Source organism: Lissotriton vulgaris, chromosome 5 (genome assembly GCF_964263255.1).
Source record: "Lissotriton vulgaris chromosome 5, aLisVul1.2, whole genome shotgun sequence".
Classification (NCBI taxonomy): Eukaryota; Metazoa; Chordata; class Amphibia; order Caudata; family Salamandridae; genus Lissotriton; species Lissotriton vulgaris.
The window spans coordinates 1,802,913,530-1,802,937,665 of record NC_141693.1 but is presented as its reverse complement, the minus strand read 5'-3'; the positions used below and the strand labels follow the sequence as shown (position 1 = coordinate 1,802,937,665).

At 43.7% G+C, this 24,136-nt stretch overlaps 1 protein-coding gene across 1 annotated transcript; it reads right to left on the bottom strand.

The window, feature by feature from the left end:
• Nucleotides 1-1,207: 1,207 nt before the first annotated feature.
• Nucleotides 1,208-21,510, bottom strand: LOC147717221 (keratin, type I cytoskeletal 19-like). Its single transcript, XM_086924170.1, has 8 exons — nucleotides 20,738-21,510; nucleotides 11,650-11,732; nucleotides 10,596-10,752; nucleotides 7,972-8,133; nucleotides 6,065-6,190; nucleotides 5,573-5,793; nucleotides 2,972-3,057; nucleotides 1,208-2,225 (listed from the first exon to the last, which is right to left on the bottom strand). The coding sequence occupies exons 1-8, from the start codon at nucleotides 21,452-21,454 to the stop codon at nucleotides 2,029-2,031; spliced, it is 1,749 nt and encodes a 582-aa protein (XP_086780296.1). The 5' UTR covers nucleotides 21,455-21,510; the 3' UTR covers nucleotides 1,208-2,028.
• Between the last annotated feature and the right edge of the window lie 2,626 nt (nucleotides 21,511-24,136).

Here is a 24,136-nt window from a genome sequence, read left to right as displayed (position 1 = left end):
ATTTGACTGTACTTTTATGGATATATGCTTGTATCTGAATAAAGATTTTGAATCTGAATCTGAAAGCCCTCCATGTTCTGGGACCCATCTACTTGCAGAAGAGGTTCGCTTTCTACACTCCTGTGAGACAGTTGCATTTTGCCTTCCACCTTTTGGCGCAGACTCCTTGGTTCAATCGCCAGAGGTTGAGCGGGAGTTCTTTTGCCCGGATAGCTGTGCTGGCATGGAATGCACTGCCATTGGCCCTACGTGGTGACAAAGATCTTGCGATATTTAGGAAAAAGCTGAAAACCTTTCTCTTCTAGCTCTGCCTTCTTATTCGGGACTCTGACCCCTTTTCTGGCTCGCGCCGGGACACTCCTTGGAGTATCTGTGCGCGTTATAAGTTCATATAACATAACATAACATGCTATGTGATTGTGTTTCTTTAATCCAATTCCGGGCTCACAGCTGGATCCTATTGGTCAGTGAGCCGCCTGTAGTGTCTAAGGTCTAGTAGACACAAGAAGTTCTGTTAAATAGGCTTTCGGTCAGAATACAAATGCATGTGAGTAAAGATAGGAGCAAGTTCTAAAGGTGCCTCCCCCATGGAATGGTGGTCACTAGAACCTGCCAGTACCTCTGTGGGATGAGGACCATGTGTTGGATGTTTTTTCTGTTTCTGACTATGATTGGATGGTAACTGGCACAACCTACAAGTTTGGTTTCTCCAATTGTCACCTCTTGCTGTTCTCTACGTAAACTCTATGCCGCCTCAAGCCACTACCTGCCAATTTTAAGGATGGGATTAGTATCCTCCTGTCTGGCTTGACAAGTGCAAAGTGCCCGCCTCTCACTCTAACAACTCGATCCGATTGTACTGATCTACATAGAGCATTCTGTCTCAAGCATGCTTCAGACACATAGCGCCAAGACACCTCGGCAGTAGTGCGCTCTACAAATACCTCCAGTCAGTCAGTAAGTCAGTCAGTCAGGCACATACCGCCATGCACCTATCCACTCACTCTTTCACACAGACACGTTTACAACATATCCCAGACTATACAGTTGAATGCAGTCCTCTCACCAATAGGAAAAAGCTTAAATTCCCTTATATTAATCCTGGTACGACATATGGAGAAAATACCCTTTTCCACCAAGGGAGAATCACATCCACCTGTATGCACATAAGTAGCTGGAGAAGTCTAAATAAGAGGAGAAACACATGTTTTGCTTGCAAGAGGTCTACATCAAAGTTTATTTGGAAAACTGTAGCAGAGAAAATGTACTTCATAAACCAAGAAACAATGAAGTCACATAGATAAGAATTTAAATGCTCCTTAACATAAACATTATGCCGGTGAGATGGGGGGTCAGGCAAAGGGGCCTGAAGGATACATCTGATAGCCATAATATGTGGTGATGAGAGTGGTGTGAGACAGAGATCAGTCAGTCAGGAGGGTCTCACTCTATGGTAAAACTCCCCAGCTAGGAGTGTATGTCTGTTCCCCAAGCATTGACTGTGTGCGTGTCTCAGCATTGCTTGAGGGCAGCCATTGTGAACTAGTTGGTCACTGACAGGTAGATGTAAGGCCTTTTCAACACTACCCAACATGAGGCATGAGTGAATGTACAGCCCAGCACCATGTTATAGGAGCATATCCCCCCCCCCCCCCTTTCACATCTTTTTTCAAGCATTGCTTCATACAAGAGCAGTTTAGCAGGAAAAGTAAGCCCGATAGATGAAAATACAGTGAGGCCTTTAGAAACTGGACCGTGACAGTAACCCCAGGTTAGCAAAAGCTCTCATCAATCCTAGTTATTAGATTTCCATTCCAGTGCACCCTAGGCCAGGATCATCCTTCTTGTATCTAGACAAATAAGACTACATGGTCCAGAATACATTGGAACAACGTGCATGAAAAACCAGGAATGGATACACTCTCCAGCTGACCTGGAGCTTATTAGCCCACACACCACTGTGTTCTCTTAGTTCTTATCAATCTCAGGTTCTGAAGTCCAGGCCGATGGGGGGTCTCGATAGACATCTTATTTCCTTGTCTGAGCGGTTGGAAGCTGGTCTCTGGAGGCGTTGTCCCGGGAGGAGCTGTCCCAGGAGGAGCTGTCCCGGGAGGAGCTGTCCCGGGTGGTGCTGCCCCCGGAGACATCCCGGGAAGAGCCGCTCTCTGATCCGTAGGACCCCTGGGACCTGTGGGAGCTGTGGGAGTCCTGGGGACCGTGGGAGGCTGTGGAAAAAGAAAGGAAAGTGTTTGAGATATATATCGCGCCTGTTTAAGTCTCACCTGTCAAGGTGTGCTCTGTGATCCTTCAGTTCAGGGTTATCCCACAATGTTGGACAACCAGCAATCATGTTCCCAAAAGGCCTGCGCCTCAGCTAAGCTGGAAGGGTGGCCAGCAGCCTCAGTGGCATGTCAGGCTCCCTTGGCATCTGACTGTCCCTGCCAGAGGTCTAACAGCTTCTCAAGGGCACCAGGTGTCACTGAACCTGATTTACACATTGGGCTTTACATCTCTCAAGGACGGCCTCTGTTGGTGGCAACAGGTAATATTCCTGTTCAGGTTTTTAAGACTCAGGCGCGTTTTCTTTTCATAGCCAAAAAACCCGGGGGCATATTAAGAATTAATATTTTCAAATTCTTTAGTTTATCACCATCTTTTTATTCTGCTTTATGAGCAAGTGTTGTTTTTATGGCGTTGTGCAAAGTGGGCTGCATTTGTGAATCTTTCACTGTATTGCACATCAATTGCTGTGATAAATTTAAACAGATACTAATTGTATTATTCGTGATTCCAAAATTTGTGAGTGAATTTGGATATTTTGTATGCAAAAAAAATCTACTACAAACTTTGCCAGGACCAGCGATTGGGCTTTTGTAGTTCTTGAGTTTGCCCCTTAAACGTTATGGGCTGTCAGCTCAGTCCTTGAGCCGACGAGTGGCCAGACCCTCCCTCACTGAAGACCAGCTCTTACCTTGTCTGCCCCCCTGAGCAGTGGAGGACGACGAGGACGAGTAGTAGGACGAGCTGGAACTCCCCTGCTTACCCCCATCTTGAATGCTGCGAACACAGACAAGAATAGCAATGAAGTAAACAGAAGTAAAAGAAAACAAGCAAAGATACAAATGAAAACTAAGACGGCCACTGAGGTGACCCCTATCTCTTCTTGAACTAAATGCTGCACAGTTGTTGTCTCGCCTACATATTACAATTGTTTTGTATTGTAAGTGCATTTATATAGAGCTTCCTATCCCTGATAAGGTGTTGAAGCGCTTTTGTGTTGCACATGTTGGATGCTTTGCACAGCCTTGTTAATGTTTGCTGGCATATGTTGGTGCATGTTACTAGCCTTGTAATGTCACTGACAGTCTCAAACTTGATCCCCAAACACTACCCTAGAAATCGCAATCTGTCCCTTTGAGAGTAGTTCACTTAATCCTTTTTAGGGCTGTCTGCTACAGGCAACTCTAGCGTCTTTAAGAGCTCATGTTATCCACACTCATAGAAAATGGACTCCCGTCAACCAATGGCTAGTTTGAGTTAGCTTCCTTCAACCAATCATAAGTTTGGGTCAGCCCCCATGATTTGGTTTCACATTTCAATCACATCCAAGGAGCATTGTGGAGTCATGTATTTTGCAATTCTGATTTGAAATTGATGGTTAGTCTAAAAGGCGCCCTTCTTGTCTGTTCCCGTCCGAAGGCATCTCATGATTAAGGAAAAAGATCTCTGGGGAAATGGGAAGCACAGTGCTTGGGGCCATCTAGTGGTGTTGCCTCATCAGCTGCCTCACGATAAAAAACAGGCCAGGCCTGCTTTTTTTGTAAAGAGATTATGTAATGTGAACGCAGGGCCTCCAACAAGTGCCGAGGATGTGGCAAAGAGCTCAGGGTGCCCTAGCCCTGTGACCACTAACCAGGTGGCATGCATATCTCAGTACAAATTGATCAAACACGCGCATACAACTCCAGTATCACAGCACCTGGGGTGACCTTTGTTCTAGTAATGTTTTCTTGAAAATGTAAATACTGGTTAACGGAACTACGGGGCATATTATCAAGGACCGGTGTTCATTTTATCGCTGTTTTATCGGCAGGAGACTGCAGATAAAACGACGGTAACGGGCTTGATAATACGCCCTTGTTAATTCCCATACAAGCCCATGTTAACACAAGAACATGGGCTTCTATGGGAATTAACAAGGGCGTATTATCAAGCCCATTATCGCCGTTTTATCGGCAGTTTCCTGCCGATAAAACGGCGATAATTTTAACACCGGTCCTTGATAATATACGCCTTGATTCCAAAAGTATGTAATTAACGTGCTCTCTGCTGACAACTGTTGTTACGAGTTCCCCATCGAGTAAGGGGGCATATTAGCAAGCTGAAGTATCACCGCTTTTTCGGTGAATTGTCCCGAGAAAGCGGCGATACTTCCAGCGCCCTATTAACAAGGGCATGCTAACGCCTGCCTCAAGCCCACTTTGATTGTCTGCGAGAAACATCGCTAATGACATGCAAAGTGGGCGTTCCCACGTCCAACCACATGTAAAATGTGGTTGGAGGTGGGAACACCCTATTACCAAGGCAGGCGTTGGGAGAAGAAGACCTGCGATAAACTCGTTTATCGCAGGACTCCCAACGCCTGCTCTGACCAGGTGTTAAGGCATTGTTAACATGGGGGTGTGGATCATAACGCTGAATCCACCCCCTATATTATCAAGGCACACATTAGCGCGTGAAAACAACATTTGTTTTCATGTGCTAATGTTCCATATCGCCGACTATCGCCGGATTTAATTTCGCCTACGTGTTGCGCATTGATAATCAGGCGCTAACACGGCGAAAAAATCCGGCGATAGCTGGCGATATGGAAATGTGCGATGTGCGTTATATAACGCACATCTAGATAATATGCCCCTACATTTCCAACACTGCTGATTCAACCTTTAACCCTTTCAGGCGTAATTTCTTTAGTACCATTACGTCAGAGAAATATAAGCATCTGCTTTTTATAGTACTTTGAAACAGCACAAAAGATGGTAAGCGCTACATAAGTATTATTAGTGGCGCCATCAAAAACGAAAAGTTAGTATGAGTCGAGGGAAGAATAAAGAAGATATCCATCTGCTTCCTTGAGAGTGCTGCACTTGACCTGTGACCAACATGTAGCACCTCTAACGAATATTAGTTATGTTGCAGTACTCTTAGCATGTTTTCTTTTCCTGAAAGATGTAGTTTAGTGGCTAAATTATTGATTATAGAGTCAGGAATCCTGGAAGCTTAACCTGGCTTCCCCAAAGTACAACCTGTTTTATCCTCTGCAAATGAATTCATCTCTCTCTCGCTGCATTATTTCTTTTAGTGTCTAACTGTGCAACTTCCAACTGTGCTAAATGCTGGTGTTAGTGGCTACTCAACTAAACGTTTAACCCGCTGAGCCATCGTGCCATTGATCTGCACAATACTGGTTTAGACATAGCTCTGTTCTGTCCTCTGCTCGCCTGACTCTGCAGTGGTTGGCAGCTCCCAGTAAGACCCTTCCCTGGCAGTAAATATCCAAGTGGGGACTTACTGTGCACTTCCCTCGTCCAGCAGGCGGCGGTAGGTGGCGATCTCCTGCTCCAAGCGGACCTTGATGTCCATCAGGAGCTTGTATTCGTTGCTCTGGCGCTCCATCTCGCCGCGCAGCTCGGAGAGCTCCGCCTCCACCTTGCCGATGGAGGCCTGCAGCTGGGCCAGCTGACCGCAGTAGCGCCCCTCGGATTCTGCCAAGGAAGACTCTAATGCCGCTTTCTGTGGAGAAAAAGGGATAGAGGTAACAATTTGGTCGTGCGTCTCCATGGTGCACCCAGACTGATCGTGTCCGGGACACCGTGCCTCTAATGTCAGTTACCGTTCTGGGAGTTTTAATATTGGTTCACTTCAATTGATCTAATCAGATGCAAAGTAAAGGTCCTCTTTTATTTTCAACGGGCCAGAAATTAGGCGGCAGGATATAAATCTTCCGGCCTCATGCTCAAGATGGCGGCCATTTTGTGTCTGACTGCAGAACGGTCTCACTCACCATGCTGAACTGGGCTTGAAGGTCGATTTCTAAATTCTGCATCGTGCGTCTTATCTCGATGATCTCCGTCTGGTAGGACTGCAGCTCTGTGGAGGCGGTGGTGACCTGGTGGGACACCTCCTGGGACTGAAACACAAAATCAAAAAAGGCCTTTAAATGGTCATATTTCTTAGCAGCCTGAGCGAGCTAAGCACTCTCCTTTATTGTGCCAGATTCCTACAGATACTTTACAAACAGTTCAGAAAATGGATAGAGTAGAATGAAGAAGTGTTTGGTCTACTGGTTTCCTGGTCAGACATGGCACCAAAAGAACTAGAGTTCAAGTCCCTGCTTGCACCCTTGGCCACATGTGTGAACTTGAGCAAATCCGATTCACACATGTAGTGTATCCCTGTCAGCTGATGTAGAAGTTTAGGATTGTCTAGAAACAAGTAAAACATTGTAGATAAGTAGCATACGAAATAGAGATGTTTGTATGTCTTGATGTGGAGAAGCGTGGCTCAGTGGTTAGAGGCGGCAGACCCGGAAGCTGAGATCGACCGTGGACCAGGGTTCGATTCCCCGCCTCGGCAGGTCTCGGGCTCAAAATTCCACGGACTCGACAATTCTCGCTCTGGTGCCTACTCAACTCACGGGGTCACACTCTGCGACTCTGGGCAATAGCTTGCTTAATCTCCACTATGGCCCCTCGCGGTGGGATGCCTGACTTTCACCTTGTGGACACCCTGCCGTGGTTTCTCAAAGGGGAATACCAGGACGGGTTCCCTAAGCAAGCGCCGGGACGCTTACGGGCAGCTGTGCGCTTTACAAGTCCAGCACATTTACATTTACATTTGATGAGGGTGTATAGCAAGTGCACGAAATGCCCAAAAATATTGGATTGCATTTTATGTTTTCTATTTTCTTTTGGTTTAACTCTTTGCCCATGCTCTTAAATTCTCCAAGGCTGGTCGTTCCTGAATGATGGGGGTCTATCCATGTTTCCTGAATTTGTGATGGCTGGTTTCCTAGCGCAAATTCTCAAATTGTCCTTGTCTACACTCATTGCCAGTGTCCCTGAATTTACTGTGTCTATGCTCCTTGCTAATGTGCCTGACCGCTTTGAAAACTTGACTATGTTCCTGAGTTCTCCATGTTTAGACTACTTGCCTGCATTCCTGAACACTAGGAGTCTTGAATGGGTCTATATTCCATGTCCATGTTCCTGAATTTACTTTTTCTAAACTCCTTTCCTATGTTCCACAACATGCATGCATCCAGGCCCTTTCCTATATTCCTCCATTCTCCTTATCTCGAATCAATAGTTGCTTTCCTGAATTTACGTTTTCTAAATCCCTTCTCTTGAATTATGCTAATTTAGACTTTACCTGCATCACAGAATGCTGTGAATCCATGGTGCTGAGCATGTTCTTGAATTACCTGTCCAAACTCATACTCTACGCTCTTAAAACGCCCAGTCCCAGATTCCAATGTTTTGTTGCAGAGTTCTCCCTCCCTTGACTTCTTGACTGCATTCCTGAATTGCCCATGTTTAGAATCCTATTCCACTCTCTTTACAGACACAGGTCCAGATTCCATGATTATGCTCCTGAGTTCTCGCAGTCTAGACTCTTGAATAGATTCCTGTGTTCTTGCTGCCTGGATTCCCTACACGTGCTCCTGAATTCTCCTTAGCTAGACTCTTTCTCTGCGTTCCTAAATACCTAACTATTCTGCATCAATGCTGCTTGTCTATGTTCCTCAGATCTTCTCTCTAGGCTCCTTGACAATGTTCCTGAATTCTCATTGTCTAGGTCCTGTGCCCATATTCCTGAAAGCTCCATATCTAGACTCCTTGTCTTGGATTTATAATCCTTGCCCATGTTCCTGATTTCTCCCAGTGCAGCCTCCTTGCCAAGCAGGTTTACCTGTGTCTGGAACGATGTCTCAAGTTCTTTCTTGTTTGTTTCCATCATGGTCTCATAAGTGTATCTCAATCCATCCAGGACCTTCTGGAGGTCGATTCCTGGTGCTGTGTTCACTTCCACGTTGACCGTATTGTTCAGTTGCCCTCTCAGTTGGTTCACCTCCTGCAGAGAAAGGAAGGCATAGGTAGTTTCATTTTGTCACTTTTTAGAGATGTGCCAAGCTTACTACAACATTGAAGAAGCATTTAATGATTGATAAACAGTGCAGAAATGGGGTCCCCTTGAAGGTGCAATATTGCCAAACGATAGGCAGTCTAGGGCTGGGGTGTCCAACATGTATCCATGTAGGCCAATTTCAGGACAGTTTTTACTCACCATTATTTTTAATGGAATATTGTTTCATAGACGTTGCTGAAACTGATTACTGGCATGGATTTTGCTTTTTCTGACACTAAAGTATTGTACTTGTTTCGGGCCATACCCTTATTTATTGAAGAGGGACTAATGAAAAGATTGGAAACTGTACTTATAAGATTTATTTGGCAGTACAGCAAGGTTAGGTGTTCCACTAACTATATGTCACTTCCTAGGGAAAGGGGGGGAGGGATGGCCCTTCCAAATCTAAGATTATATCATTGGACCTGTCTTCTTACACAAATGTTAATTCTGTTCCAGCCTGAGGTGGATTCCGTCGGTGCAGAAACTCAGAGCCCTCCCTCTATCTTCAAGCTTTTGCTGAGGAGAAAGGCATTAGGCTTATTACTGTGCGAAGTTGATCGCAGGTACTATAAGAGGGCTCGGCTTAAGATTCTGGAAGGGGCATGGAGAGTATGGAAGTCCGCCTTGAAGTTCTTTAATATCCCTAAGGTTAACGTACAACTACCTTTTTGCAACTCTAGCCTTTTCTCCCAATTGTGTGCTGAAGGGAATCTTCAGGTTTGGAAAGGGCTGGGTATTAAGACTATAGGCGATATTATGGAAGGCGAGGAAATAGTAAGATTTGATGTCTTGCAGTATAAGTTTTCCATCCCATCTACTCATTGGCTTTTGTATGCCCAAATAGAATGTACCCTGAAAGCACTGAGGCCTAAACTGGTACATCCGGTCGACTTTCCTTGGTTGGACTCATTAGCCAAAGGGTGTAAGAAGATAAAAATAGTCTATAATCTTCTGTTGATGTGAATCCAAGACGATATGGAGAAGACTGAATCTGCTTTGGCAATTAAACTTTGCAATCCTGATGTAGTTCTGGATCTCGCCCTAAACCTGAATAAGAAAATCTTTTGGTCTTCAAATCTGAGAGCCCAGCACTATAAAACGTTGTTCAACTTATACTATACACCAGCAAAGCTTTTTTCTTGGGGGGTTTGGGAGGACGATTGTTGCCCCAGATGCAATGAGGGACAAGCAGATCTATTACATATGTTCTTCCATTGTAGCTCACTAGTTCCAATTAGGGATGAGATAGGCAAGTTTTTGGAGAAGCTGCTAGTCATAAGATCGATCTATCCCCAACCCTGATGCTACGATGTATAGATGAGAAGCTACAACTGGGGAAAGATGAGGAAGCCTTGGTCTTTATCTCAGTAGCGGTACTTCGGATTTTAATCTCTTCGGGCTGAAAAGATACCATCGCTCCTTCATTTCAAATGTGGCTTTCCAGATTATTGGTTATACATAATATAGAGTCCGGCCTTTATGTACAGAAGGGCAAAAAAATGCGGGAGTTGGGAAGCCGCATTTGGGCCACACTCACAGAATGGAGGGAGCAAAGATTGTAATTACCGGATACAGTATACCTTGTTTAAACTTGTCCAACTCGTAGAGTTTTTATCATTAACATCGTTTTACTTTGTGACTAATATTGTAACTGTCCTGAACCCGCAACTGTTTATCTTTTTTAGTTGTTGGACCCAGATTGGCTCAGTGTTTTATGAATAATGAATTGTATCTGTCTCTTTTTTAATGTACCAGAAATTCTTAATAAAAACATTTTAAAAAAAAAAAAAGGGGTGCCGATGGGGAGAAGGCGGGGTAAGGGTGTTTTGGGTCAGCCAAAAGTGGGTGAGTGAATGGTCAGCCTAAAATGTTATAATGCATTGAAGAGAGAGTGTTGTTAGATTGGTATGTGGTGAGAGTATGGGTTATAGGGAGGTTGTGAGCAATTGAAGGTAGTGGTAAGCGTGTAGTGTTAAAATCACTGGAAGGTATAGACTGTGGAAGGGGATGTGCAGGGCAAAGCAGTGTCAGGTAGATAGTAGGAAGTAGGTATGAATCTTGCAGCAGGTGCAATGGAACCAGGGCCCAGATGCCTGGACAGTCCAAGGAGCTCTTTATTATTGCTTTATTTTGCTACCCACTCAGTGGTCAGAGATGTAATTTTCCATGTTTTCATTAAGGACCGTGATCTCCTTGCTACGCCTCTGGTATGATACGTGTACTGGGCAAGTGCAGAGTGCAGAAGTGTACAGCGGGTAAGTGTTGGCAGTTTGGAAGGAAAGATTGATCATTACAGCTGAGTCTGAGTATGTTGGGTGATGAGGGGCTACATATTCCAGGCAAGACCTTGTTTGATGTCTTTGGATGTAGGCGATGGGTGGCCTGAGTGGAGGGGTCTCTCTTACCTCTTCGTGGTTCTTCTTGAGGGCAGCGAGTTCTTCCTGGAGGGACTCCAGCTGAATCTCATAGTCAGACCTGGACAGAGTGAGGTCATCCAGGACCATGCGCAAGCCATTGATGTCCCCCTCAACGTTCTGCCAAATGGCAAACTCATTCTCATACCTGCAGCAGGGAAGAGAGGTGGACTTTAAGCATCTACGTGAGTGAGAAGCAGGTGCAGTAATACAGACAGTGGAACAGAAGGAGAGGGAAGAGCAGGAAGGAATATCGGGAAAGTTAGAGGGAAAAAAGAAAGATATTGGATGAGGCAAGCGAGGACTGGCAGGAAGAAAATGTGAGGAATAAAGATGCATTGAGTAAGAAAGAATGAATATAAAAGTATCAGGGAAGTGGTGAAAATAAGGAAGAAAGATATTTGAGGAAAGGAGGAAAAACAGGAGCGTGGACAGGAAGGTATTGGAAGAAATGAGAAAGATAAAGGGAAAGAAAGTTTGACATGAAGGAAACGACCTGAATGGGGAAAAGGTAAAATTAAAAAAATAGGAAGGCATGAAGACTTTGGTGGAAGAAGGTAAGAAAACAGAATGGAATGAAGAAAGGTATTATAGAGAGAAAATAAGAGAGGAGGGCAGAACAAAGAAACGTGGAGTGCACAGGGAAGATAGAAAGGGAGTGAGTAAAGGAGAGTGCCAAGAAAGGAGATGTAAGGAGAGAAAAAGAAACTAAGTAATAAATGGAAAAAGAAAGCATTAGGAAAGGAGTCGGGAATAAAATAGTGGTGTAAAGAAGGGGGAATGGAGTCGGAAGCCATGGAAGAAATATGTAAAATGACGGATTATGGAAAGGATTCAAAGGAAGGATAGGACGGAAGAGAAAAGGAAAAAAAGAGAAGGCGACAATGGAAGAATTAGAAAACAGGGGAAAGAGTGGCAGCACAAGCAAAGATAAGAAACTGAGGCAGAGATAGAAACTGAGGTATGAAATGAGGAAATGGAGATGTACAGAGTAGATCAGATGAAAGATTCACACTTGTAGGAAGAGATTGTAGCGTGGACTCACTTCATCTTGAAGTCATCTGCTGCCAGCCTGGCATTGTCCATCTTCAAGACAATCCCAGCGTTCTCGGACACGGCTACGAGGATCTAGGCGAAAGAGGGCACAGGAAATGACGAACAGCACAGCACTGAGGTCTGACTTGATCCAGCTAGTAAGGGCTCGAGCAAACCAAGTCCGTAGATTGGTTGAGAAACAATGACATGATGAGCAGCACATTAGAGAACAGCCAATGGGATGCAAGGAGAGCTCTGGCGATGTAGACCTCTTCTCTCTCAGCAGGGGGCAGATTAGAGGACTATTTCTACCGGCCACTGCCGCACACACACACACACAGCCACACAGCCACACACACACACAACAGCTACCACCATCTACTTGCCATGGTCCCCTGGCAGTAGACCACTCATCTACAGCCTCAACAGATTACAACTGCACTCACATACATGTACACTGAGAGACAGAGCAACATTTTTATTTTGACCTATGTTTGTAGGTAGAGCGTGCCCATATTTTTATATTTAAATATTCTTACATGGGGAGAACTTCAGCGTATGTATATCCTCATAAAATTAAGAGGAGAACATTCAACGTTGTTATACACCTATCAGCTCCTACAGAGAGAGCGTCAGTATTTTGAAAGGCCACGGATGAGCCGAGCTTGCAGCTTCCTTCAACGCGCTGCCACCAAGAGGCCTCACTGCTTCCATGGACTCTTCCTGCTGCTTTTTGACCCCAATCAAGAGAGTTATAGAGGTTCCATACAGACACACACGTGTATGGAGAGAGCCCTGGAGTATTCATAGCGATATACATTAAGATGGAGTGACCTATGGAGGTTTCCTATTGATATAGGAGTATAAGGTGAACTAGGGAGGCCTTATATTGATATACACGGTGTAAAGAGCCCGAGTATTCCTATTGGCATAAAATCACCTTGAGGGAGATGGAATTTTAATACCAACACACTTGGAGAGACCTATGGAAACATCCTATTGGCACACACATTCAGGGGGCTAGGGAGGCTTCTTTTTGACATAGACTTATGTTCATAACACTCTGGGGTATTCGTATTGGTATACACTTGCTTGAAGAGGCCTATGGAGTTTTGTAATTGATGTACACTCCTATGAAGAAAGACATGAAGTCTTCATGTTAACCATCACTTGGGCAGAACTATGGAGTGTTCACGTTGCCGCACACTCACATAGAGGGAACTATGGAGTGTTCACGTTGCCGCACACTCACATAGAGGGAACTATGGAGTGTTCATGTTGCCGCACACTCACATAGAGGGAACTATGAGTTTTCATCTCTGCACACACCACAAATATCAGAGAGCCAGGGAGTTTTCATACTGACATTCCCTTATATGTAGAGATCTATGGAGAACTTGTATTGACATACACATAAAGAGAGCGCAAAGGAGTGGCAGACGGACATACACGTAAGAGTAGGGAGCGAAGGAATATTCAGATTAAAATTCACTTTTATTGACAGAGCTATGGAGTTTTCTCATTGGCCCACATTTACATGGACAGAACTATGAAGGTTTCATATTGAAATACACTTATATGAAGAGAGCTATGGAGTTTCCATGTAAACACACTGACATTGTATGAACAATTGAGTGTTCATACTGGCACACACTTTTATATAGAGAGCCATGGAGTGTTCATATTGACCCAAATGTACACGGAGAGAACTGTGAAGAATTCATATCGAAATAGACTTATGTAAAGAGTGCTATGGAGTTTGCATGTGGAAACACTTAAATGGATTGAACAGGTGAGTTTCCATACTGGCACCCACTTTTCTACCGAGAGCTGAGGGGTTTTCATACTGCTGCCCACTTACATGGAAAGAACCTCTGGGTTTCCATGGGGACGGACACGTACATGTAGTGGACTATAGAAGTGTTTATATTCAAATGCGCTTTTATGAAGAGAGTTGCACATTAGAGCACAATCCCATGGAGGTAGTTGTGGAGTTTTTATACTGATATACGCCTGTGGCAGACAGCCATGGAGCTTTCATATTCACACGGAGAGAACTCTAGCTCCCTTCAGGCCTCGAGGTGCTGATTCCAATATCACTCAGGACGTCAAGCAAAAGGGCCCAGCATTATTCACTGTTTTGGTTTTCAAATGATGAGGAAGGAAAGCCTGCAACGCACACAGGTTCCGTGGCGGCGGCCATGTTCTGTCGCCTTCCTCCCAGGACTGGAACTCATACTACATTGGATTAGATGACATCAGAACGCACAAAGCTATCTGAAAGCTCCTGATTTATCACCTTCCTGTATAAATCAGTTGCGAACACCAATCAGAGAACAGCAATGAGGACCAATAGGAGAAGTGTGGCTCAATGGTTAGAGTGGCAGACTATTGTGTTCTTATGTCATCTCGTGCTTGCCGTTTCGCTATGGCATTCACGTGCACAGACTCGCGCTCTGCTCGTGAGTGTATTTACCTTCAAATGCTTGGCATTCACGTGCACAGACTCGCACTCAGCTCGTGAGTGTATTTACCTTCAAATGCTTCCCGTGGTATGTATCCCTCCTACTGTGTATTCCTCGTGACATGTATCCTTTCAAATGTATGCTTACTAGGTATGTACTGTGTTATACGGTTATTGTCATTCAGTTATTGCTGTTGCATGGAGCCATCGGATGTATGCCGGGGATTGCCTCTTAACTTGGAATAAACTTACTTTTTACTATATCTGCATTCCTGGAAATTGATTTAACAATTTGGCGACGAGGGACGGAGCATTTACGAACCAATTGGAGGCATTTCCTGACATTTCATCATTAAAAATTTTCGATGGATTTTTAAACACGTTATTGTACACTAATACGTGTTTCATCTCTTTAACGTTAAGAAGACTTGACTACGAAACATCGGACTTTCACCGATCCATTACGGTTTGATTTTAAGCTTTATAATTTTTCCTACGCACCTTCACTGTCTGCTATCCAGTTTCCTGCCGCGCTGTGTGTGAGCATACACTTTCCGATTGGATGATTGCGGGCGGAAGAGGATTGATGGCTGAAAAGGATTAGCGCATTTCCGTTAGACGCTACTCTTCGTTTATTTCAGTCAAAAGTGAAGAGGTGACTTCCCGCTTTCCCGTTTTCTTCAAGCTTCGTTAAAAAGAAACGGTGAGAGTCATTTCACAATCTGTGAAGCGAGAGGAAGAAAGAAATACTTTTACTAATATGAAGGTTGAACAGAACGACGCCGTTCTTCTGGAAGGAACTGATTGACTCGTTTTTTTTTTTCTTCTTTCTTCATCAACTCTCCACAAGTACTTTAATTTATCCTTATTGAACTTCACCATTTTAATTTTTCCTTATTTCCTTAAATTGAGAGCAAAGTATTTATAATTTTACATTGCATATTTATTAAGTCTGTCTACTATGTGTGCGCAAGGGTATACTCTCTCCCCACCACAAAGCTACTGGTCAGCAGGAAGTTCTCCTTGTATGCCATGGATAGAATGGAAAGCATATTTCTTAAATTATATAGAAACTTTAGATGCTAATGGGAAAATGAAAGCGCCTGAAAAAAAGGGTATTTTCTTACATTCACTAGGACCAGAGGGTCTAAAAGCTTTCAATCAATTACCTATTTCACAAGCCAGTGGAGATATGAATGTCTTTGATAAGGCCATTTATGATTTTGACAAATATTGTTCTCCCAAAGTGTGTATAGGAATTTCTAGATTCAAATTTTTCCAAAGAAAACAGTTAACTGAGGAATCTGTTGACAATTTTGTATCTTCTTTAAAAACTCTTGCATTAGATTGTAAATTTGGCAACTTACAAGAAGATTTAATTAGAGATCAAGTTGTCATGCACTCAAAAAATGAAACTATACAGGAGAGATTGTGGATAAATGGTGATGAGAATTTAGATTTCATTTTGTCCATTGTCAGAAAAGCAGAACTCTCTTGTAGGAGTGCACAACAAGTCAAAGGGAAAGAAGTTTCTGTTAGTAAAGACATTGTATCAAAGATTAATCAAAAGTATGATAACAGAAATAGAGATCTTTCTAAAAAAAGACAACCTTTTCCTCCTAAAGGAAGTTCTGAAGATTCCAAAAATGATTTAAGGTGTTTTAGGTGCAATAGTAAGTCGCATTTAGCCAATAACAAAATTTGTCCAGGCCTAAAACAGAAATGTTCTAGCTGTGGCTTAATGGGTCATTTCACTTCTGCATGTAGAAGGAGTAAAACTAATCCGAAGGTGAAATGCATTGAATTAAGCGACTACAGTGATGATGAAGACTCTAATAATTATTCTAACAACTGTTCTTTTGTTCTTAATATAAAATATTCTGTCGTTCTGAATGTAAATGACACCACCATTAAGAAAAAACCTCTATGTGATATGACTATTGGTGGTGTAAAGATCAACATGTATGCAGATTCTGGATCTCCTTATTCCATTGTGTGCGAATCTGTTTGGAATAAGATGTTTGTGCCTAGATTAGGCAGTCATCTAGAAGAAAGTGACATCAATCCAGAAGGATATTCTGGCGGTGCAATAGATATCCTAGGGTTCAGGACTCTAGTCTTTAGATTTAAAAATAGGAAATGTATTGCAAAGTTGTATGTTTCAAAGAAAGGACCTTCAGTGCTTAGTTGGTTTGATTTTGGTAAACTTGACATCATACTTGATCCCAATAGTCCTAACCCTGTGATGTTGGTTGATGAACAGAATGGAATTGCTTCACTAATGTTAAGCAAATTTCCTAATGTTTTCTCGAAAGGCATTGGGAGATTAACCAACTTTAAACATGAGATTCGATTAAAAGAGAATTCTTGCCCTAAGGTGCACAAGGCAAGAAATATACCTTTTGCTGTCAGAGAAGAAGTAAAAAATGAGTTAGATGGTTTAGTGGAAGGGGGGATAATAGAAAGAATCGAATCATCTGAATGGGTTTCGCCCATAGTTGTTGCCAGACGGGCCAATGGTAAGGTGAGACTCTGCATTGACCTGCGCCACCTCAACAACAACATCATTGTAGATCAGTTTCCCCTTCCCCGCATTTCAGAGATGCTATCTGTGATTGGTGGCTCTAAGTTTTTCTCAACCATAGACTTATCTGCGGCCTACCACCAGATAGAACTTAGTGATAAGAGCAAAGATCTAACTGCATTCATTACACCTTTTGGGTGCTTCAGATTCAATAGGATGCCTTTCGGTTTGGCATCTGCAGCGGCCATTTTTCAAAGAGTGATGCAAGACATTCTAAAGGACTGTAAACATGCTATTTGTTTTCAGGATGATATTTTGGTATTTAATGATGACAAAGATAAACATATTTCTGCTTTAGAAGAAGTTTTAGGTGCACTTAATGCACATGGCCTCACTATTAAGCATGAAAAGTGTAAATTTGGTGTTAAATCTGTGAATTATTTAGGACATGAACTATGTGAGGAAGGTATCAAACCTAAACCTTCTCTCTTAGAAGCCATTAAGTCTGCACCTCATCCTCAGTCTAAAGATGACGTTAGATCATTTTTAGGGCTAGTGGAATTTTACGCAAGGTATGTACCTGACTTTTCGTGCAGGACATACAGCATTAGGCAGTTAATCAAGAACAAAGTTGCTTTTGAATGGACCAGTGAATGTGAGAAGGAGTTTTGTGATGTGAAAGGTGCCATTTGTTCTGCCAGTGCTCTGTCCTGCTTTGATCCATCTTTACAAAACATCATCACCACTGATGCTAGTTCGAAGGGGCTAGGGGCTGTATTCACTCAAAAGACTAAGGAAGGAAAAGAGGTCATTATTGCACATGCTTCTAGGGCTCTTACTCCTGCTGAAGAAAAATACTCCACAATAGAAAGGGAGACTTTAGCGTGCATATGGGCTTTGGAACATTTTAGGGTATTCATTTGGGGTAAAGAATGTGTACTGAGGAGTGATCATAAACCTCTTGTACGTCTTCTTACCACTGAAGGAATGTTAAGAGCCTCTGCTCGTATTGCACGTATGTCCATGCGCTTACAGGATTTCATCTATGACATACAATATGTACCCGGGAAAGAAAATGTGTCTGCTGATTTCTTGTCAAGGATGCCTTTACCTATTCAAGAGGATTTGTATAATGAGTGGGATGATTTTCAAATTGCTTTGATTCATGACGAAGGGCCCATTCCCATTGATCAAACAATGTGGAAAGAGAAATCTGATGTTGATGAAACTTTAAAAAATGTGACAAAATATGTTACAAGTGGTTGGCCTGATAAAAAGCATCTGGATTCTAGTTTGAAGAGCTTCTGGGAAGTAAGATCAGAGCTTTCATTTTGTGGAGATATTGTTAAGAGAGGTGAACGTATTGTTCCACCTATTGGTGTGAGGAAGGTTATTGTTTTGCAAAGCCATGAAGGGCATAGTGGTATGGTCAGAACTAAACAGCAGGTTAAGCGTTTATTTTGGTGGCCCGGGATGGACATGTTTATTGAACGAATAGTTAGGAATTGCGTGGTTTGTGCGAACTCTGACAAGTCTTTGGTCACACTGAAACCTAATATGGGCGTACACACTATTCCTGACAATCCATGGGAGACCATTGCTATTGACATTATGGGTCCCGTTGGTCATGGTTCTAAGTATGTTATTGCAGCGATTGACGTTTTCTCTAAATGGCCTGTGATCAAAATTGTTCAAGGAATAGATACTGACTCGGTTCTTTGCTTTTTAGATAGAGTTTTTATTGAAGAAGGACTGCCACTAAGGATTATATCTGACAATGGTGTCCAATTCAATTCCAAAAAAGCCAATGATTATTTTACAAGGCTTGGCATAGTACACTCTACTACTTCCTTATATAATCCCAGTGGGAACGGAGTTATAGAGAGGTTCAATAGAGTTCTTAAGAGTGCCATACAGTCTGTTGGTAAAGATGATGAGAAATGGGAGATTGAAATCTTCAAGAAAATTTGGATGTATAGAACAACCATGAACTCTATGACAGGTTATTCTCCATTTGAAATCATGAGGGGGAGAACTGCTAGGACCAAGGTGAATCCATCATGGTTAGTGCAATCATCTCCCTCTAGTGTGGATCTGAAGAAAGTCAAAGAGAACCTTATTCGTACTCACTGTTCTAGTAAAAAGTATTTTGATGAGAAGTGTGGTTCTAAAACGGATCCTAAAGTAGAAATTGGGATGATGGTGAAGGTAAAAAAACCATGGAAGGTCAAGAAAGGGGAAAGTGCATTTATGGGTCCCTTTGAAGTCATTGAGATCTTAAAGAACTCTGTAAGATTGTCAGACAACAGAGTTTGGAATCTTAGTAGAATTGCTATTCTTAAGGCTGACAAAGATGTTTATTGTAAAGAATCCACATTGGCAAATTCTGACCCTTCATATTTAGATGAAGATCTATGTAGAGATGCTGTATTGGATGAACCTTGTTGCTCCACCACTAGCAATACCAATTATAGTGGAGATGTGACATCTTGTTGTCCCAACACCATCAATCTCAATCTGAGTACTCCTCAATCCCATGGTGATAATGTCCCTTTACAAAAAAGGGTCACAAAAAAACCAAGGTGGCTGTCAGATTTTGTTGCCTATATGGTGGGAAAATTTTGAACATCACATTTTTTTTTTGTTTTTGTCGTTTTTTTTTTTCTCTTTCATTTTATAAGGGAGGAAGGTGTGTTGTGTTCTTATGTCATCTCGTGCTTGCCGTTTCGCTATGGCATTCACGTGCACAGACTCGCGCTCTGCTCGTGAGTGTATTTACCTTCAAATGCTTGGCATTCACGTGCACAGACTCGCACTCAGCTCGTGAGTGTATTTACCTTCAAATGCTTCCCGTGGTATGTATCCCTCCTACTGTGTATTCCTCGTGACATGTATCCTTTCAAATGTATGCTTACTAGGTATGTACTGTGTTATACGGTTATTGTCATTCAGTTATTGCTGTTGCATGGAGCCATCGGATGTATGCCGGGGATTGCCTCTTAACTTGGAATAAACTTACTTTTTACTATATCTGCATTCCTGGAAATTGATTTAACACAGACCTTGATGCAGAGCTCTGACCCGGGACCAGGGTTCGATTCCCACCTCGGCGGGTCTCGGGCTCAAAAATTCCTCGGACCTGATATTCTTGCCTCAGTGCCTATTCCAATCATGGGTCCTACGCTGCAACTCTGGGCAAGAGCTTGCTTAATCTCCACAATGGCCCCAACAGCGCTAGGATGCCTGGCTTCACCCTGGGGTTACCCAGGAGTGGACACTTCACAGGGAAAGCCAGGAAAGGTTCCACAGCGGTATGAGTAATAGCGCCACGAAACCGCTTGGTAGCAGTGCGCTCTACAAATACTTTACATTTACATTTACCAATTGTATACCAACACAGATAGCTTGGAGGATGCTAGGCCTATGCTAAGCACGTAAAACAAGAAACAACGAAAAAGTAGGAAGAAACTTTTTGCAAATATTTGTTTCCCTCTGTACGGAAATGTTCAAAGGGATGTGTGTGGTTAGAGCCGAATTTTTGTATTTGGGGGGTGAGGGTGGGGGGAGGGGGGTAGAGAGGTACGGAGGGGGGGGGTATGTTTTTTTAACAAAAGTGACATGCAGTAGCTTTCCTTGAGACTGAAAGCAACGCTTTCATTCTGACATCACTACTTCCCAAGATGCATCCCGTAGCTTCAGCCCACACTCATGCAGCACTGTGTTGGAAGCACTAAAACAGTAAGAATGTGGGAACAATACAATCAAACGAAATTGAATCAAGAAATGAAACTGGCTTCGAAAGGAATTGTGCAAATAAGAAATCGTAAAAACACTACCTGAGCTAAAAAGCTAGTTCTAAGCGCTACATGCAATGAGCAAACATAGATCCTCTGAATCGCTTGCAATACACACGCTTTGCCGCCTCTGAGAGGAATGTTCAGACAGGTGATCTTGCTAGTAGGGAGCATTCTTTCTCAGCTGAAGCTGCCAGTATGGCAAGAATAGGGGGAACAGTGTCTATTAAATGACGTAGCCCTGAGTAGTGAGATGCTTCTACCACATGCCATGGCCACAAAGGACAGCGCTGTAAAGAGTGGAGGGCGGTCTTACCTTCTTCTGGAGTTCTTGGATGATAGCAAAATATTGACTGTAGTCCTCTGCCGGGCGTGGGCCATGTGTTAGGTACCACTGTTTTATCTTTTCCTCCAAGTCAAGGTTGGCTTGCTCCAGGGAGCTCACTTCTTTCATGTAGGATGCCAGGCGGTCGTTCAGGTTCTGCATGGTCAACTTCTCACTGGTATTGAGAAGGCCACCTTCACTGTCACCAGACCAGGAGCCCATACCACCCCCGAAGCCACCACCACTGGAGGAACCAAGAAAGCTGCTTCCGTAGCCACCACCAGATCCACCACCAAAGCTATGGCTCCAACCAGCACTTGAACTACTGCCGAAACCACTGCTGGAGCCACCACCATAGCTTCCACTACCACTACCAAAGCCAGCACTCATTTTCCCTCCTCCGTGCCCACCACTCACACTACCACCATAGCCTCCACCACCGGAAGAGCCAGAGGACATCCGATGCCCACCACTCAAACTACCACCATAGCCCCCACCACCGGAAGAGCCAGAGGACATCCGATGCCCACCACTCAAACTACCACCATAGCCCCCACCACCGGAAGAGCCAGAGGACATCCGATGCCCACCACTCAAACTACCACCATAGCCCCCACCACCGGAAGAGCCAGAGGACATCCCATAAGATGAGCTGCCACCTGTGCTCCCCTTCCCCTTCTGAGAACTTGACCCATACAAATGGCTCATTCTGACGGCAGTAGCTCTCCAGTCACTTGGTACGACAAGATCTTAAAGTTGAGCACAAGTGTACCTACTCACAGGCGTCCTTATTTATACTCGTCTCAAGGGTTGGACCGTCTTGCAATACTTTTATTGGCGTCACCAGCCCAGTTGCCTTTGCCAACTTTGGATCCATCACTGTTTTATTTTTATTTTTACTGCCTACAGAATACTCCACAACAAGCAAGGTTGTGAGTGTTTTTTTTAAATTATCACTGTCACGAAAGGTGTAATTTAAAATGAGTTGCTCCTTTAGCAGTGAGCGAAACAATGTTGCCTGCTTCCACCCTGCCACGCCTCACCCCCTACTGCATTTAATCATCATCTTCAGGTTGCACAGCCATGAGGAATAATGGAATACCCAGGAAAATCACAGCCCGGCATGATAAGCTCTCTCTATAATCTCCCTGCTTGTAAATATGAGAAGAGATGGGCATTTTCATTCTCTGTTTCTCTGCCAGTCTGAGTGCTGTCAGCATGTTTGCCTTGAGAATAAATACACATTCTCAATCTCAGGATAGCAAACATTTTTCTGAGGATGCCTGACACTCACCTGCATCCACATGCTCTGACTATGATAGTACCAGTCTGCGTGGATGTGAGATCCACGCAGATGTAAGAAGGCAGCAGCTAGAACAGAAAGTACACACGGCTTCAAGAAATCTGAAAACTTACTATAGTGTTCACTTCTTGCAGTTTCACTTTTATGACATTTCCACTTGGTATAGCGCAAAGACACATACCGAAGATATATTTCGGCTCTATGCCAACACTGAAACACTTCAATAGCCTAAAAAAGTCATGTTTCAAGATTTTTTTAAAACCAGGCAAAGCCAGACCAGCAGTGGAGATGAAACGGAAGTTGATTCCAAGCCAATGGGGCAGTGGCGGCTACTCGAAGGAGTGCTGCGGGGTGGTGAGGCAGGGCAGTGTGGGAGGTAGTAAACTCCAGCATACCCCCGAACAGAGTTAAGTAAATATATAAATAAATAACACCAATTACATTGAGCGCACTGCAACGCCAATCGGCGATGCAGCGCGCGCAATGTAATTAGTTTTATTTATTTATTTACTTAACTACGTTCGGCCGTATGCCGGAGTTTACAACCCCCACCCTGCCCCTCCCCCTGACCAGCCCCACAGCACTCCGTTTAGGAGCTGCCACTACAACGGGGCAATAAAGAATAAAAGCTCACCAACCAAATCTGGAAGTGTGAATGCGGAGAACGGTCAGAAGACCCTTATCGCTTGATCCAAGCATTCTTGAAGGATAGTAATGCCGTAGTTTGTCCTTTAGGTAAGAGGGGGCTCCACCCATCAGAGCTTTATGGGTGAGGCAGCAGTTCTTAACAATGGTGCGCTCTCTGGGAGCCAGTGTAAGGTTCTCACAGTGGGCACCGGGGGAGAGACTGCCGGGAGATTACAGACCACGCATGCTACAGTGTTTTGCACCACCTGGAGTTTGGCCAATAAGGCATCATTGTCGGCCATAAGCAAAGTGTTGCTATAGTCGAGGCAGCTTATGTCTAGGGCCTCGACCCAAGTCTTCAGAGTACAAGAGGGTAACCAGGGGAAGACTTTCCTCAGAAGCTGCATGGCTGCAAAGTAGGCCCGCAGATAGTGAAGATATGATCCTTCGTGAATAGTGCCTGGTCTAATTTAATGCTCAGATTTTTCATGGCAAGCCTGGGGGAGGAAGCCTCCCAAGTTTTGAAGGCTACTAGGCCGGAGAACAGAGGACCTGGGCTTTGCGAAATAGCAAAACTTGAGTTTTTCGCTGTATAGTTGAAGATAGTTCACCGTCATCCAGGCCACAATCCTTCTCATACAGTCCATGAATCGCTCCTTTACGCCATCAGAATCCTGATCAAACAAGACGATCAGCTGGGTGTCATCCGTGTGTTATATGACATCAAAACAACATGGTACACCTTTATTGATGAGGATGGAGCTGGACTTAAACGAACCCAGCATTATCGTCTGTGTGAGGCTAGCTAAAAAATCATTGATCCAAAGTAGTACATTGCCACCGACACAGATCTCAGGCAAGCTGCAAAGCAGTATATCATGAGAAACTGAGTCAAAGGCCGCTGACAGGTCCAACAGCACTAGCATGACAGGGGAGCTCACATCTAGTGATAGGCAGATTGTGTCCGTAACTACCACCAGTGTTGTTTCAGTGCTCTCGCCGTATCTGAATCCCCATTGTGAGGGATCTAAAATTTTAAAGTCCTAAAGGAATGCCATGAGCTGTTTGTTGACTAGGGTTTTTTCAGAAGGTTCCCCAATAGCGGGAGAAGTGAGTTGGGGCAGTAGTTAGACACTTTTTTGGGGTCTGCACATGGACTAGCCAGGGAACAGGTGCGTGACTTGGTGAAGTCATTGAGAATTTTGTAGAGCTCTTCAGATGAGTTTTCAGCATTCTCGATTTTGATAGAGAATCTAGCTTCTTCTAATTTTCCTAATACGGGTGGGTTTCAAAACTCGCAAGTGCACGTTTGTAGGCAGCTCTGCCTTCCAGTCTTCTGTCTTCACTAATGCTAAGTAGCCATAAGTAGATTAGTCTGGAAGACTAATCTACAACAAGGGGTCAATCCTGTGATGTCATTGTTGGTCATATGTGTGTGATGCCACTTCAACATCTCCTGT

Bases quoted from the DNA above. Each gene is read 5' to 3' on its own strand.
- LOC147717221 (XM_086924170.1), bottom strand. From the start codon at position 21,454: ATGAGCCATTTGTATGGGTCAAGTTCTCAGAAGGGGAAGGGGAGCACA. The intron at 10,753-11,649 runs GTGAGTCCACGC...TCCCTGCTGCAG, and splicing joins GCAGATGACTTCAAGATGAA to GTATGAGAATGAGTTTGCCA. The intron at 5,794-6,064 runs GTGAGTGAGACC...TTTTCTCCACAG, and splicing joins TTCAAGCCCAGTTCAGCATG to AAAGCGGCATTAGAGTCTTC.